Source organism: Ochotona princeps, chromosome 10, assembly GCF_030435755.1.
Source record: "Ochotona princeps isolate mOchPri1 chromosome 10, mOchPri1.hap1, whole genome shotgun sequence".
In the NCBI taxonomy this organism is placed as follows: domain Eukaryota; kingdom Metazoa; phylum Chordata; class Mammalia; order Lagomorpha; family Ochotonidae; genus Ochotona; species Ochotona princeps.
In genome coordinates this window covers 62,135,165-62,150,155 of record NC_080841.1, presented here as the reverse complement: position 1 = coordinate 62,150,155, position 14,991 = coordinate 62,135,165, and the positions used below count along the sequence as shown (strand labels likewise).

The following is a 14,991-nucleotide window of genomic DNA, read 5'->3' as shown; positions in this document are numbered from 1 at the left end:
ATGTGCACGATCTGTGGTTGGGAACAGGCCTGGTTGGGGCGCTAAGAGCACACACTGGCTAGATTGGGGTTCCCACTTGTGAGTGTGCCGGCTGGAGTGGGGGCTGCATTCTGGTCTGGATATGGATGCAATCTCCCTTGGCACAGGTGTGGACTGGGGCTGGATTCTCCAAGCCAGGCTAGATTCCAGCGCTATCTGGTGCCCTGAAGGAGCAGGATAGACGTAGGACGGACTAGGCTAGGTCTCTGCCCTACTGAGCCGTGTATGCTGTATTGATATGGACGAGCCTTGGGGGTGAACCAACAGATGAAAGATCTTTCTCTCTGTCACTCCTCTCTGCAAATACGACTTTACAATAAAAAATAAAGAAATCTTAAACAAGAAAAACTGAAAACATAAATTGAAGAAATTGCTCATAAAACGAAAAAATTATTTCCTTTTATTGTATCTCTTAGGAAAACTCTGTGATTGCTTTATAAGACATTCTCCACCAAGAGGCATGGTTTTGCAAATAAAAGTTAATACAGGTTTTTGTAAAATTTTTAATGGAGGGTTAAGTTTGTGATTATAAAATAAATTGAAAGTACATTATTGTACAAACATTGAAAGAGAAATAGATGAAGGAGGATGGCTCAAGGGAGGGAGGCATAATTATGTTCTGAAAGCTGTGTATATGAAATACTTGAAGGTATTTTAATCTTAGTAGATCTTGCACCCTGGTGGTAGAGAGAGTGGTTGGGGACAGGTTAGACGGGTCTTTGGAAACACAGTGTAAAGGTTCTGGTAGGAAATTCTCTATTTACCTTCTGGTTCACTTCAGCATCTTTCTCTCACTTCATCTTTTGAATAAGTAGAAATAACCATTTTTTTAAGTCTCTACTGACAAAGTAAAAGTTTAGAGGGATTATCTTTTATATGGCAGTCGAGGACGGCCCAAAGCTTTGGGACCCTGCACCCATGTGGGAGACCCGGAAGAGGTTCCTGGTTCCTGGCTTTGGATCGGTGCGCACCGGCCCGTTGCGGCTCACTTGGGGAGTGAAACATCGGATGGAAGGTCTTCCTCTCTGTCTCTCCTCCTCTCTGTATATCCAGCCTTCCAATAATAATAAATCTTTAAAAAAAAAAAAACTGTGGAGACTTGTGTCCAGAGATAGAAATAGAAGAGTTGTCAGTATGAAAGACAATAAGGAACATTTTTTTTCAGCCTTTATTTCTCTAGTCTTTCCTGGAACAATAAATATTTCCTAGAGCCCAGAAGGTGAGGCAGTCTTGCAAAGATGGAATCATTCAGGGGCTCACTTGCAGCCTCTTGCAGATCGGAGCTGTGCATCATTGGGTAATATGGTGTCTATGGGGGAGGATAGTCACAGGAGAAGAGGAGTAGGTTTAGGAAGCATAATTAGGAGTCCATTACGTGAGAAATTGCATAAGAGGAAGTTGAGCATTTTCAGTTTGGGAATATCAGCAAAATTCTGTTGGCAATAATTGCTACAAATAAAAGGTAATCGTTAATAGGTTTTGTCAGAGAGTCCGGCTTGAGCTTCCCCTTTAGCTGTGGTTTATACAATAGTTTCTTTTACATGCTTCTGCCTCAAATCAAGCATATCTTCTTGGTTTGTTACAGACCAGCTGCATTAGACCCTAAAATGAAAAACACTTTCTCTTATTTAAGCTGGCAAGCTCACTACTGCCGGAGATCAGCTCTGGCTGACTTCAGAGCTTGCAAAGGATGCGTGCATCGAGAAGACAAGAAGAGATGTGGACCACTATGGCATGATGCCCATAATGGACAACTCAAAAAAGCTGCTTTCTTTCTCTATACAGAAATCATCACAAGATTTTGCATGACATACAATTGTTTCATTTATTTTAAAGATGTATTTATTTTTATTACAAAGTCAGATATAACGAGAGGAGGAGAGACAGAGAGGAATATCTTCCGTCCGATGATTCACTCCTCAAGTGAGCGCAATGGCCGGTGCTGCACCGATCCGAAGCCGGGAACCAGGAACCTCTTCCAGGTCTCCCACTCGGGTGCAGGTTCGCCATGCATTGGGCCATCCTCGACTGCTTTCCCAGGTTACAAGCAGGAGTCTGGATGGGAAGTGGAGCTGCCGGCATTAGAACCGGTGCCCATATGATATCCCGGCGCGTTCAAGGCGAGGACTTTAGCCACTAGGTCACGCTGCCGTGCCCACTTGTTTCATTTTCTTAAAAGATTTATTTCTTTTTATTGGAAAGGCAGATATACAGAGAGGAGGAGAGACAGAGAGGAAGATTTTCCCTTTGATGATTCACTCCCCAAGACGCCGCAACTGCTGGAGCTGAGCCAATCTGAAATCAGGAGCCAGGAGCCTCTGCTGGGTCTCCCATGCTGGTGCAGAGTCCCAAGGTTTTGGGCTGTCCTCCGGTGATTTTCTAGGCCCCAAGCAGGGAGGTGGATGGGAAGCGGGGCTCTTGGGTTTAGAATCAGTGCCCATATGGGATCCCGGCACATTCAAGGAGAGGACTTTAGCCACTAGGCTATTGCGTCAGGTCCCAGTTGCTTCATTTTTACTTCATGGTTAACAATTCTCAAAAACATCAATATTTTACTTCAAAGAAAACATTTTCAGCAAACCATTACTCATTCAAACCTGCAGTCACCTGGCTGAAGCCAGGAACTCCACCGGTTGGAAGCATATGTGGTTACATAGTGACAAATGGTTTACTTATATCCAAAATCAATTTTCACTGAACATAAAAGCAATACTTTTGATCTTCAAGGGTAAGCAAATCAGTTAAGAAAATCAGGAGTCAAAATGAAACAAGTCAGGCAAGTAAAGAAATCTATGGCCAATAACAATATTTAATAAATCAGCATTATTTTATTTCTCAGTGAGTGACAAAACTTAATGCCATGGTTTTATGCCCTGTGGATGCAGCTGAGGCTGAGTGGCTAAACAGCTCATATCAACCAGGAAAGAAAGCCAGTCACCGGCGTCTGGGATGTCTCCTTCATCATGATTCACTTGCAGCAGCCATGAGTGCAGGTTCAGTGTCAATATTCATCAGAAAATGGATACTCTGGGTGTCCAACAGCACTAAAATGAGAAAAATTAACAATTTAAATTCAGTGACCACACTTCTGGAATATTAAGTGTGTGATTTCTATGGAGTTACCATTAGAGTAAAATAGAAAAGTGTGTTTTATTTATAGTTAAAATATATTTCATAGAGGGCTGAGGTTGGTTGCCACCTGAAGTGCTGGCATCCCATATGGATGCTGGATAAAGTCTTGACTATTCCATTTTCACTCCAGCTAACTGCTCCTGTGCCTGGGAAAGCAGCAGATGGTGGCCCACATTTTGAGCCTATGTCACCCCGTGGGTGACCTGGAAGAAGCTCCTGGCTCCTAGCTTCTGATTGGCCCAGCCCCAGCCATTGTGACTTTGAGCAGTGAATCTTCTCTCTCTCTCTTTCTCCCCCTCAATAAAAATAAATCTTTTTTTACAGCTGATTTATATTCATGAGCATGAACTTATGACAGATACATTTAAACACACCAAAATTTTTCAAATTGTTCCCCTTTGCCTCGAACTTAACATACAAAACATGCAGAATTTAGGAATTCAAACACATCGCTCTGACTTAGTTGCACCTTTCAGCATGAAAAGTAACATGCAGGCCTATGCTAAATCTAATCTCTAGGAAAACGGGAATTCATTTTGTCTGTCTTTGAACAAGACACATCCTCATACCGTTAGGAGGTATGAAAAGTTTTGTGGGAGAATAGATAAAAGCTAGCAATTCTGCAGCCTTTCGATTAATTTTTTACTTGTGAGATCACAACATATCAAACAGCATAATGTATTTGATTACAAAATGGAGAGCATGTCATAGATAAGACAGAGTTCAATGTTCAAAGATTTCTATGAGTTAGCTTATTTATCTATTTTATAAGTACTATAATGTGATAAAAATTAAATGTTTATTAAATTGTCTCAGAAGTATTGGAATTATTCATACCTATAACCTTCTCTCTATATTTGTACTATGTCTCTGCTATGGTCTTTTTTATTCTCTATACTGGTAAAACAATGATTGTATCATTTTAATATCATTTTACACTACATTAAGGTCTTTCATGCATTATCACATTTATTTCTTTCATGAATTAAAAATCCCATGGGTGGCAGGAATATATGATCCTCGTTATTCTCATGTATAGTACATTTTTGCTTAGATTCTATACTTTAGAAAATAGAAGAAAAGTGAAAGATACTCTGTTGGCTGCAAATTCTCTTCTATCTTGGGAGTTTTCAGCCCATTCTTATTCTTTAATTTCAAATCTACCTTTAAGACTATTTTCTGCTGTAAGATCACCATATTTCAGAAAATAAAAACTGTTTTGACTGCCCTTATGGAGCCAGCCTCCTTCTAGCTAAATGCAATTTTTGAATCATTAAAAAACTGGACAAGATATGAGAAGCTTTCAAACTATTCCAAACATTAAGTTAATAGGATTTAAAGCAATTTAAGGATTTCATATCAATATGGATTAAAGGATTCCATTACAAGGGTATATGAATTTCTGTGTATGGGTATTCCATGTTGAAATTCTTTATACATTTCAAATAGCATCATATACATGCCTTTTTCTACACTAGTTATTAGAAATTGATGGTTAAATAGCCTGGGAGTATTATTAGGATTCTTCTCAAAACTAAAAAAAAACTTGCCTTATTTGATAAAGAATATTCAAAGTAAGGCCTGTTATCATTTATTTCTGAAGTTTTTTTTTTTATTATTTTTATTACACAGTCAGATATACAGAGAGGAGGAGAGACAGAGAGGAAGATCTTCCATCCGATGTTTCACTCCAGGTTCTGAAGCCTGGAACCTGGAACTTCTTCCAGGTCTCCCACTCTGGTACAGGGTCCCAATGCATTGGGCCGTCCTCGACTGCTTTGCCAAGCCTCAAGCAGGGACCTGGACAGGAAGTCGAGCTGCTGGGGTTAGAACCGGCGCCCATATGGGATCCCGGCACATTCAAGGTGAGGACTTTAACCACTAGGCCACGCTGCCGGGCCCGAAGTTATTTTTTATATGAATATCACCAATAGCTAAACTCCACTGAGAATTGTTTCTGGCATTTCAGTCAGGTCATTTTTCCCCCTAAGTTGCACTAGATTAACAGAGCCTTATCTAAATTCATCACCAAGTGAAGCTGCTTTATTGTAATAATATTCATTTTCTTTTTTTCCCCAAGAAAACTGTTTCTATTTGCCAAACTTTCAAGATACTTAAATTAGCATTTATGTGTTTTAAAAAATGTAGGTTAAGCTTCTTTAATATTTAAGTAATTAAGTGCCCACTGTGGGGAAGGGAGGGGTGTCAGAGAAGCCTATAGATACAGATCACAGGAAATTCACATATTGAGCAGTTTAAGTCACATTTCTCCAAACCTTCGACAACCAATATAGTTTTGAATAACAACAACAAAAATCCAAGCATGAATAATTTATAAACTTGAGTTCTCAACTTTCACAATAATAAAATTAGAGAAGCTGATTGCTATTCAAGTCCAATTATTGCAATTATTTATTCCATTATAAATCCACAAAGCTTTGGTAGTCTAAGTATCTTAATGACTTACTAAAGTTAACAAAAAGAAAAACAAAGATGCTTGTTTGAGAAATGGATTTCTGCCTATGAACACAGGGTTACAGTTAGTGTACTCAACCTGATAAGGTTTGAATGACACAGCAAAAATGATCTTGCAAGTATTTAATTGGACTACGTTGGTGATGCCCATATTGAAGTCCATAATAGCTGAAAAATAGACACTATACCATCCTACATTCCTCCTCCGAACACAAATTGAGGCAACGCATTGACCATTATTACTTACAAATTACCAGTGGTGTATCGAACATTTCTGTTCAGTCCATCTAGAGCTTTCATGTCTTCTGAAGACAACTGGAACTCAAAAACCTATTAGAAAAATTTTATATTGCTTATTTGCAAATATGGAAAATTCCCAAAATGTTCCAAACATTTTGAGACACCAAACAAAACACTTGAGCCATAAATAAAGCCTGACAGAAAATTATGTGGAAGGGCATGACTAGATACATTATATTACAACAAAGAAGATTTCAGAGTTCTCTAGAACAATGAAAGCTTACATTCTTGACAGATGATGGGATCATAGTGCAAGTTTCAAGAGAATCCAAGGGCAAACATTGAAATATACAGAAAAATTTACTAAAGCTTCTTGATACAGTTGGATTTTTATATCTCATCGAAGAAGAATTAGAATTATAAAATAAAGTTTTTTTCTAATATAATTTACGATGGTAATTTTTGAACATAATGATTTTATTTTCAAAGGGCACGAAACATGCTTGAAGTGTATCCCACTATTTAATATGAACCATTTTAAATAAGAAAATAAAAGATTTATATTTGATAGCATATCAGCTCTCTATAATAAATGCCTATTTTATGTAAAAACCTGATTCGTGTTTTCCATTCAATCATAATTCTTATCATTATATTTCTCATCAATATATACACATCTCAAATACATGGGCAAATAAAGAGTAACTGACTTGGCCCAATGATGTCTTAACATCTTACAAAGAAGTATACAGATGAAGGATACTGTACAAGGTCTTGATACCTCCAGCATCACAGGTTCTCACCTGAATATTCTCTCTGATCCATTTCTCAGTGAAACTCTTGGCCAGGACCACAACCCCACGCTGCAGCTGGTAACGAAGGGCAATCAGGGCTGGGCTTCGGTTATGCTTTTTTGCCATGGCACAAATGACCGGATCATCCAGAAGAACTGGAGTGCTCTGGTCCACCCTGGCAGGAATGGTGGAAAAGCTGATTCCTTGAGGCTGAGCCTTCAATTGTTAGAGAGCTTCCAAAACAGACTAGAGACTCATTCCAGATCAGTGCTTCTCAAATGTGATCTTTGGACCAGCAAAACCAACATCATTTGAAGGTTGCCCCTCCTAATCAGTCAGTTGACAGTTATATACAGTAGACTACTCTGTAAATGAAGTATTTAAAAACAACAACAACAACAAAAAAAAAAACACTTCACAAACAAAAGTAATTTACAAACACGTTCTGTATTTTTACCATTTTGGCTCCCGATGTGATCCTAGCGCACTGTAGGCAACCAGAACAATATCTTTTGATTTGCAGAAATCCAGCAGTTTGCGTTGGTTAAGGTAAGGATGACATTCCACCTGTGGATACAGACACACACACACACAAAAAGACTAAATACAAGGCTAATATTCATATGAATGGAAATTTAAAGGGATGAATAGCTGGATCCAAATTGGGAGCAGGAAATTTGAACAAGATATCTTAAGGTATTTCTTAAAGTATTTATGCTCAATGAAATTAGCCAATTCCAAAAGGACAAACAGCATATGTTCTAAGGCAAAATTCATGCAAAAAATGCACAAATACATATATAAGTGAATAAATTTATACACACACACATGCATGCACACACATAAATGATCAGAGATGAATACATGATGGGGTGGATATATCTTGCAGTTTGCATCTCTACTCCTGAATAATGAGAGGGCTGCCAGTGAAAAAGTTAAATGTACCTTGATAATACGATACTAGATGTTCTGCTTTTGTTTATACCTGCAATGCCATAGTGCATGCATGTAGCACAATGTTGAACTTGTGACTCTTTTTGAAGGATTATTTTACTATAATAATAAGGGAGGGGCAGACAGTGGGATGGGAAAGTAGGGAGAGAGAGGGAGTAGGGAAAGGGGAAATTGCTATACCTAGGAAAAAATAATAAAAATAATTTTAAAAAATAAAAAAGAAAATAATCAAAAAGGAAAAAAAAACTAAAGGTCACTAGAATTCATGACTCTCATTTGAAGTACTTCTAAAATTCTCATTTGTTTTATATTAAAAAATTAAAGCCCTCATGAGTGTATCAGTATGAATATTAAAAAGAGAGAGAAAGCAAATAAAATATATGTCCCTTCTGACGGTGATCACTACAGTATCTTCTCTTTTGATTGAAGGGAAACAGTAGCTTAATCTTATCAAAGTGATTACAGTACATGCTGACTTAAGTTGTGAATGTCAAGTAATTAATAAAACCTTCAGTCATCAATAAATCATGTAATTTTCCAATGTATCTTTCACTAATATGGGAAAAAAAATCCCATCTTCCCTTTGAGGTTTGATTCTTGACTTCTGCCTTTCTTGAACATTCTGATCTCCCTATAATCTGTCACATGTTGCAACAATTTTAACTAACATTACCAAATATAGAGACAATGGAGGACACTCGATGCCCTTCAGTGTATGGTTCTGACTATAGACTCTTCTGTTCAACACAAAAATGTCAAACAGATATAGAGAACAAAGAGGAACCTAGAAAGAGTATGAGAAGGAAGAATGAAAATCAGAAGGCGGGAAGGCTGAGAGTCCTCACCTGGTTGCACACAGGCTTGTACTTGAGGCCTGGCTTGTTCAGAATCATCTCCAACTGCCTGCGGTTGAAGTTGGATACCCCAATGGACTTGGTCAGTCCTGCAGCTTTGCACTTTTCCATGGCCTAAGAAAACAGATTGTGAAGAACTATCTCCACAACTGATTAGAATAACATAAAGGCATGGTGATACCATTAAAGGGAATATTATTACAAAATAATGCAGTATCCAGCAAGATAGCTTAGTGGTTTAAGTCCTCTCCTTGCCCACACCTGGATCCCATATGACTGCCAGTTCCAATCCCGACAGTCCTGTATCCCACCCAGCTCCCTGCTTGTGGCCTGGGAGAGCAGTTTAGGACGGCCCAAAGCCTTGGGATGCTGCACCCACGTGGGAGACCAGGAAGAGCTCTTGTCTCCTGGCTTCAGATTAGCTCAGCTCCAACTGATTCGGTCACTTGGGGAGTGAACCATCACATGGAAGATCTTCCTCTCTCTCTCTCCTCCCCTCTGTATATCACCTTCCCAATAAAAATAAATAAATCTTTAAAAACAGAAAAAAATAATACAGAAGCTATTGGGCACTGCATGAGCAAACAAATTAAACTAGAGAGAAACATAGAAGACATAGGACAGCAAGAAAACAATTTCCTGCTTTCTTCTTGGGAAAGCAGAAAATCGCTGTACATGAAACAAAAAATGTGTATCCATCATTACTCCTAATTCTACTCTGTTGTTTTATGTGTCTTTCAGTAGTGTCTCTGCCAACCATCACTTTAGCACCTCAACCCTTACACAGAACATGAATTTCTATATCCAAGCTGCATACACCAATCTTGTGAGGTGGGTGGTAATATAACACACCCTCTTTCTGATTCCTCTGTACTTACTCCTCCAAATACTCACCTCCCAGGTGGCACAGATATCTACGGTGTCAAATATTACTTTTCCATTTTCATCTCTTGGTAATAAGTCCTCCCCAGGCTGAAAGAGAATTAGTCATTTATTATTATATTACCATAACCAGGTATCCACACCATAGCAAATGCCCAGATGTATCGCAGTGTGGAACATTAAATTTTCATGAAATACTTGGGGCAACATTCTACAATATTTGTAATGAATATTGTAAATGAAGTGATAAATAATGTCATGCTATAACTCTTATCTCCATGTGTGTGAATAAATGAATACTATTTTCCACTTTGTATTGAGGTTCAATATTATTTCATATGCTTGTGTTCTTTCCTCTGGAAAAAATGCTTCTCTTCCACTGTGAAACTCAAGAGCTACATGCTCTCAATCTCTTTGATCCAGGGCAAACAATCAGTACTCCTGAAATTATTGAAAGCATATAATTCCAAACACAAGCACTTGAACTGTAAAAAGTATATTGAGCTTCTACTTAATAATAAGCAAAACTAGAAAATGTAAGGAAATACTAGAAGATGCAGAAAAGGTAGCAAATATGAATAATCCAAGCAAACATTAATAAGCTACAAAAATTTAGTAAACCATACAGTGATGCAGACGATTAATGATACAAACAAAAAATTTTCCAATGGTGACTTGAAACTATACATCTATTCATGGCTTAAGCACTCCATTTTAATATAATAAATTATGATGTTTAGACCAGTTTGAGTGGTTTCTATCATTTTCATAAATTGATAAGTTTATCAATATCACTTGTCTTTAAAATTTAGGGTCATGTGGACAGCAAAAGGGAAGTAAATTTGATGATGATAATATCCTACCTTCAGAGCTGCTGGGAAATGAATGATATAGAGATCAACATAGTCCAGCTGAAGTTTTTTCAGTGACTTTTCCAAGCTTGGTCGGACCAGCTCCGGTCGGAGGAAAGTGCACCAAAGCTGCAGGGTAAACAGTGGAAATTGTGCTGAATAAATATATTGGCCGAATTTCTTGATTTACTTCGTTTAATATTGAGACTTTTTCCCACTATGCAAAGAATAATGAGTATATTCCTAACAGCGTGATTGCTGGGTCATATGGCAGGTTTATTTGCAATTTTCCAAGCACTCTCCATATGGATTTCCACAACAGAAGTGAAATCTGCATATGAGAAGGGGATCTATAACCCTATATTTACAGCAGCACAATCTACAATAGCAATTACATGGAAACAAACCAGATGTGCGTCCAAGGAAGAGTGGTTAAAGAAACTGTGGTACATCTACTCAATGGAATATTATTCAGCTGTCAAGAACAATGATATTATTCTATTTAAAACCAGGTGGTCCCAACTAGAAACCATTATGCTCAGTGAAATGAGTCAATCACAAACGAACAAATACCATATATTCTCCAACAGTCCAATCTATACTGTGCTTTTAGTGTCTGTTTGCTCTTTTGGCTGTATCTCATATGTTTTGATGTTTTTATATCGGTTTGCTTGCTTCCAAATAATCTCTTTTCTCCAATAGAATTCATCAAGTGCCCATGAAGTATACAATGGCATCATAGTTCCTAAGAGACTTCAGTGTTTCCTTTTAGTTAAGCATGTGTTGCTTACTCAGTGGCACATTATTTTATCAGGGTGCTACAACTTGTTGTTGATGTTGTTGTTGTTGTTATTGTTGCTGTGATTGATGTGGCTGTTATGAAATGATGTCAATCCGAAAAATAGTAAAAAAAAAAAAAAAAAGAAAGAAAAAAGAAAGGAATAATGAGCACTGAAGGAAAAGCCTTCCTTCTTTTTGGGTGTCCTATGCCGTAACCAGTCTCATGATCTCCATAACTTCTGTGGAAGTTACTAATAGGTATACTAAAAGACTGATGGATATGGTGTCAGAGATGATTTTCTATCAAATATCGAGTATCGGGCCCGGTGGCGTGGCCTAGTGGCTAAAGTCCTCGCCTTAAACGCACTGGGATAGCATATGGGTGCCGGTTCTAACCCCAGCAGCTCCACTTCCCATCCAGCTCCCTGCTTGTGGCCTGGGAAAGCAGTCGAGGACGGCCCAAAGCTTTGGGACCCTGCACCCGTGTGGGAGACCCGGAAGAGGTTCCAGGTTCCCGGCTTCGGATTGGCACAGCACCAGCCCGTTGAGGCCACTTGGGGAGTGAATCATCGGACGGAAGATCTTCCTCTCTGTCTCTCCTCCTCTCTGCATATCTGACTTTGTAATAAAAAATAAATAAATCTTTTTTAAAAATCGATGATGTCCATTGTTTCATTTACGTTTGGCAAAGTTCACAAATAAAAACAGAGACATTGAAGAACTGGTGCCAGTGCCGTGATGTAGTGGGTTAAGCTGCTGCCCACAGCACCATAATATATGGGCACCTGGCAGCTCGACTCCCAATCTAGCTCCCTGCTAATGTGCCTGGGAAAGTCACAGAATATGGACCAAGTACTGTGTTCCAGCACTCACATGGGAAACCTGCTCAAGCTCCTGGATCCTGGCTTCAGGTTGGTCCAGTCCTGACTTTTCTGGCAAGTTGTGGAGTGAACCACAGATAAAAGCTCTCACTAACTCTTTTCACTCTCTCTCTTTTTCACACACACACACACACACACACACACACACACACACACAATGACCCACAAAGAAATGAAAACGAAAAAGAAAATGAAAAATGAAAACACTGTCTGGCATCTCTGGGATATCTTTAAGCAACCCAATAGGTGTGTCTTGGGAAATCCTCACAAATGAAAAAAAAAAAAAGAAGTAAAGATTGTGAATATTAAATATGAAATAAAAATGTAAAATCTAATAAAAATTAGAGGTGATTAATTTGTAGCAATAAAAAATTCCTCATTAATAACTGACCGAATTGCATAATTATTTCCACACAAAACATTTAGTTGCTTAGTTCACCTGCATGTCACATCTACTGTACCTTTGAGGTGTAGAATATGTCTTCTCTCTTCACAGTGCCATCTGCAATCTTGCTGCGGATGGCCTGACCGACTTCCTCTTCATTTTGGTACAGATAAGCAGCATCAATGTGGCGGAAGCCAACATCTATAGCTATTTTGGTAGCCTCTGTAGCCTTACTCTTAGGAACCTGAGGAAGCAGCCAAAAACATTAGCTAGGCATATGATTAGAAAAAAGTTGATGCACCATCAGTGACCCTCACAATAATCATTTTTCTTCTCAGGTCTGGATGATTTTGTGTAACTGGGATAAGGAATCCATCCCTCTTTGCCTGGTCTTCCCTAATTAAGAACAAGTAGGCAGTTCAGGAGCCACTTACTAGGAGGCTCTGTTATCCAATGATGTGTTGCTTTTATGGAAGGCCCAAAGGATACAGCCAAAAGCTAATATCCTATTACTTACATAGTGAATTCACAAAGGAAAATTAACACAGGGGAACATGGAATGGAATGAAATATGGACAAAATGCAGCAAAGTATCTATGAGTCCTCCTCCAATGAAACAGAACACAATTCTGCAAGAACTGAAATTTTGCAATATTTGTAAATTTGTATCAAAAAAAGCTGGTTTTTAGAGTTCTCCACTTCTGAGATTTTTTTTTAATTTGAGATTTGGTTATAAAACTTACAAAAATTATAAAATATATGTACATCTATAATATATATGAAATATATATATATATAAATGCATATTCTACTCCCTTAAAGAAATTGAGAGATAAACAAACTCCAATGCCTGGAGAGGTAGTTTAGTTACAGCCACCATGTTAAGAAGTCAGGAACTGGAGCACAGTGTAGGGTTTCTGATGCCAATCTAGATTCAGCTGAATAAGAGACATTTCAATAGATAGGAGGATATTATATTTACCCTATTCTACAAAGTCCTTTTGTCTGTCCCTCAGAGCAAAAGAAAAAAAGAGCAGAAAAAATATATACTCAAGAGTATACATTGACCTGAGAAATTAACTGCATCATATAAGAAGTTATTCTATATTATTGTCGCCACCTAGAAATAAGACATTTCTTTTACATGAGATAAATAGAATGAAACTTCAGAATCATTGGCCTTCACAAATTGCATAGAGACTTGAAAATGTTTGCTACGGGATAGACAGGTAAACGAAGCAAATGTTTCCAAGCATTTGAGTAATTTGAGGAGCTTAATTTGTTGATGAAATAGTAACAAATCAGATAATAGACATACTGGCTGCTGCTACCCTCCTAGCTGTGAGGATACTAAGTCATTTAATCTGGCCTAAACATTGCTAAATGCCCTACATCCGTCCCTCTACTTCTTGTCATCTCACTCTCAAATGTAAATCAGTCTTGGTACGTGCCTTCAAAGGTTCTCTTCTGTGATTTGCATAAATTATTTTTCTTGATAAAATGAATGACATTGTTTATTTGTGATAGTTTGTGCTTTATTATGTGAAAAACTGCCTGAGAGATGCAAAGTACTGGGTTAGTAAATTATGTCATTCACACCATCTTGAATGTGAGTAAATTGAAAACAAATATAATGACCAATGTTACTTCTAATGTTCAGCTAATAAAATAGCTTCCCATACCCTAGTCAAATGTAGTGCTTGTGAAGACGGAAGAAGAAACTCCTCATGCACTAAACGGATGAAAGTGAAAGTAAATATAAAGTATTACAGAAATACAAGGGAAAGTTTTTATACATTTTAGATAAGTCTTTGTTAAAACAGAAGTTTAAATTTGGATACACAGACTATGTCAGGCAATTGTGTAATCAGAAAACCATATCACCATGTAAGGTTCCCTCCACAATGCTCACTTTATTGGGACCATACACATACTCCTTTGAATCCTACATTTGTTAGCCAGTATGAAACATTTAGACTCACTTTATTACATTCCCATTTCCTTAACATATTATTCTACTTTTGTTTAGGCAATTTCCCCAGAGGTAAGAACAACACAAGGCAAAAATCTAGTCTCCTGGTTCTGTAATTACTGTGTCGTTCTCAAGGTCACCTTTAACTGTTGAACTAAACCCCCCTACTCTCTCTTCATTTCCTATGCACTTCCACTCATGACAGAAAAATTTCCCTGTATCATTCCTGATTGGGAACTGGAAATATTTCTTGAATTAAGAAAATAGCAAAGAAATCACTCCAACTGCAATCAAACATCAGGCAAGCGAACTAACAAGCAGTCCTGATGAATACTGATGTTCTTCTTTCCGGAAGTGGCAAAACAAGTGTCCAGGATCATCAGCAGGGGACCACAGAATCTGACTGTCAGGCAGAGCAAAATGTGACTAAACTCAGTCTTATGCCTGAACTATTGCTAGCCCGGGGAACTGGAAAAAAAAAAGTGAAACTGTCAGTGTCACACAGGATCTGGCTGACTTTACAATCTCGGTCATACTCCAGTCATCTAAGCTCTATTTTCTTTTGTTCCTTGAAATGAAAAGCAATGCAGATCATTACCTCAGAAGGTGCATAGGTGCCCAGTCCCAGCACAGGAATGGAGTGTCCGTCATTTAATGCCACACGCTGAAATTTGGCATCCATTGTTTTCACTCTGCTGACAAATCACACTCTGCTTCTTTCTGCTGCCTGCACGAGAGGAACAGGAAGTCAA

At 38.2% G+C, this 14,991-nt stretch overlaps 1 protein-coding gene across 2 annotated transcripts in view; it reads right to left on the bottom strand.

The window, feature by feature from the left end:
* The window catches only part of LOC101525116 (prostaglandin-E(2) 9-reductase), a 72,939-nt gene extending 57,948 nt beyond the window's left edge, over nucleotides 1–14,991 (bottom strand). The window contains exons 1-9 of one of the 2 annotated variants that reach the window (XM_004588471.3): nucleotides 14,838–14,991; nucleotides 12,344–12,511; nucleotides 10,234–10,350; nucleotides 9,383–9,460; nucleotides 8,480–8,602; nucleotides 7,138–7,247; nucleotides 6,690–6,855; nucleotides 5,894–5,976; nucleotides 2,977–3,083 (exon numbers count right to left, since the gene is read on the bottom strand). In XM_004588471.3, the coding sequence (XP_004588528.2) occupies nucleotides 3,041–3,083; nucleotides 5,894–5,976; nucleotides 6,690–6,855; nucleotides 7,138–7,247; nucleotides 8,480–8,602; nucleotides 9,383–9,460; nucleotides 10,234–10,350; nucleotides 12,344–12,511; nucleotides 14,838–14,921 (972 nt within the window). In that variant the 5' untranslated portion in view covers nucleotides 14,922–14,991 and the 3' untranslated portion in view covers nucleotides 2,977–3,040. Of the gene's footprint in view, nucleotides 1–2,976; nucleotides 3,084–5,893; nucleotides 5,977–6,689; nucleotides 6,856–7,137; nucleotides 7,248–8,479; nucleotides 8,603–9,382; nucleotides 9,461–10,233; nucleotides 10,351–12,343; nucleotides 12,512–14,837 lie in introns of those variants that run through there. The other variant, XM_058669531.1, reaches the window with a different exon arrangement.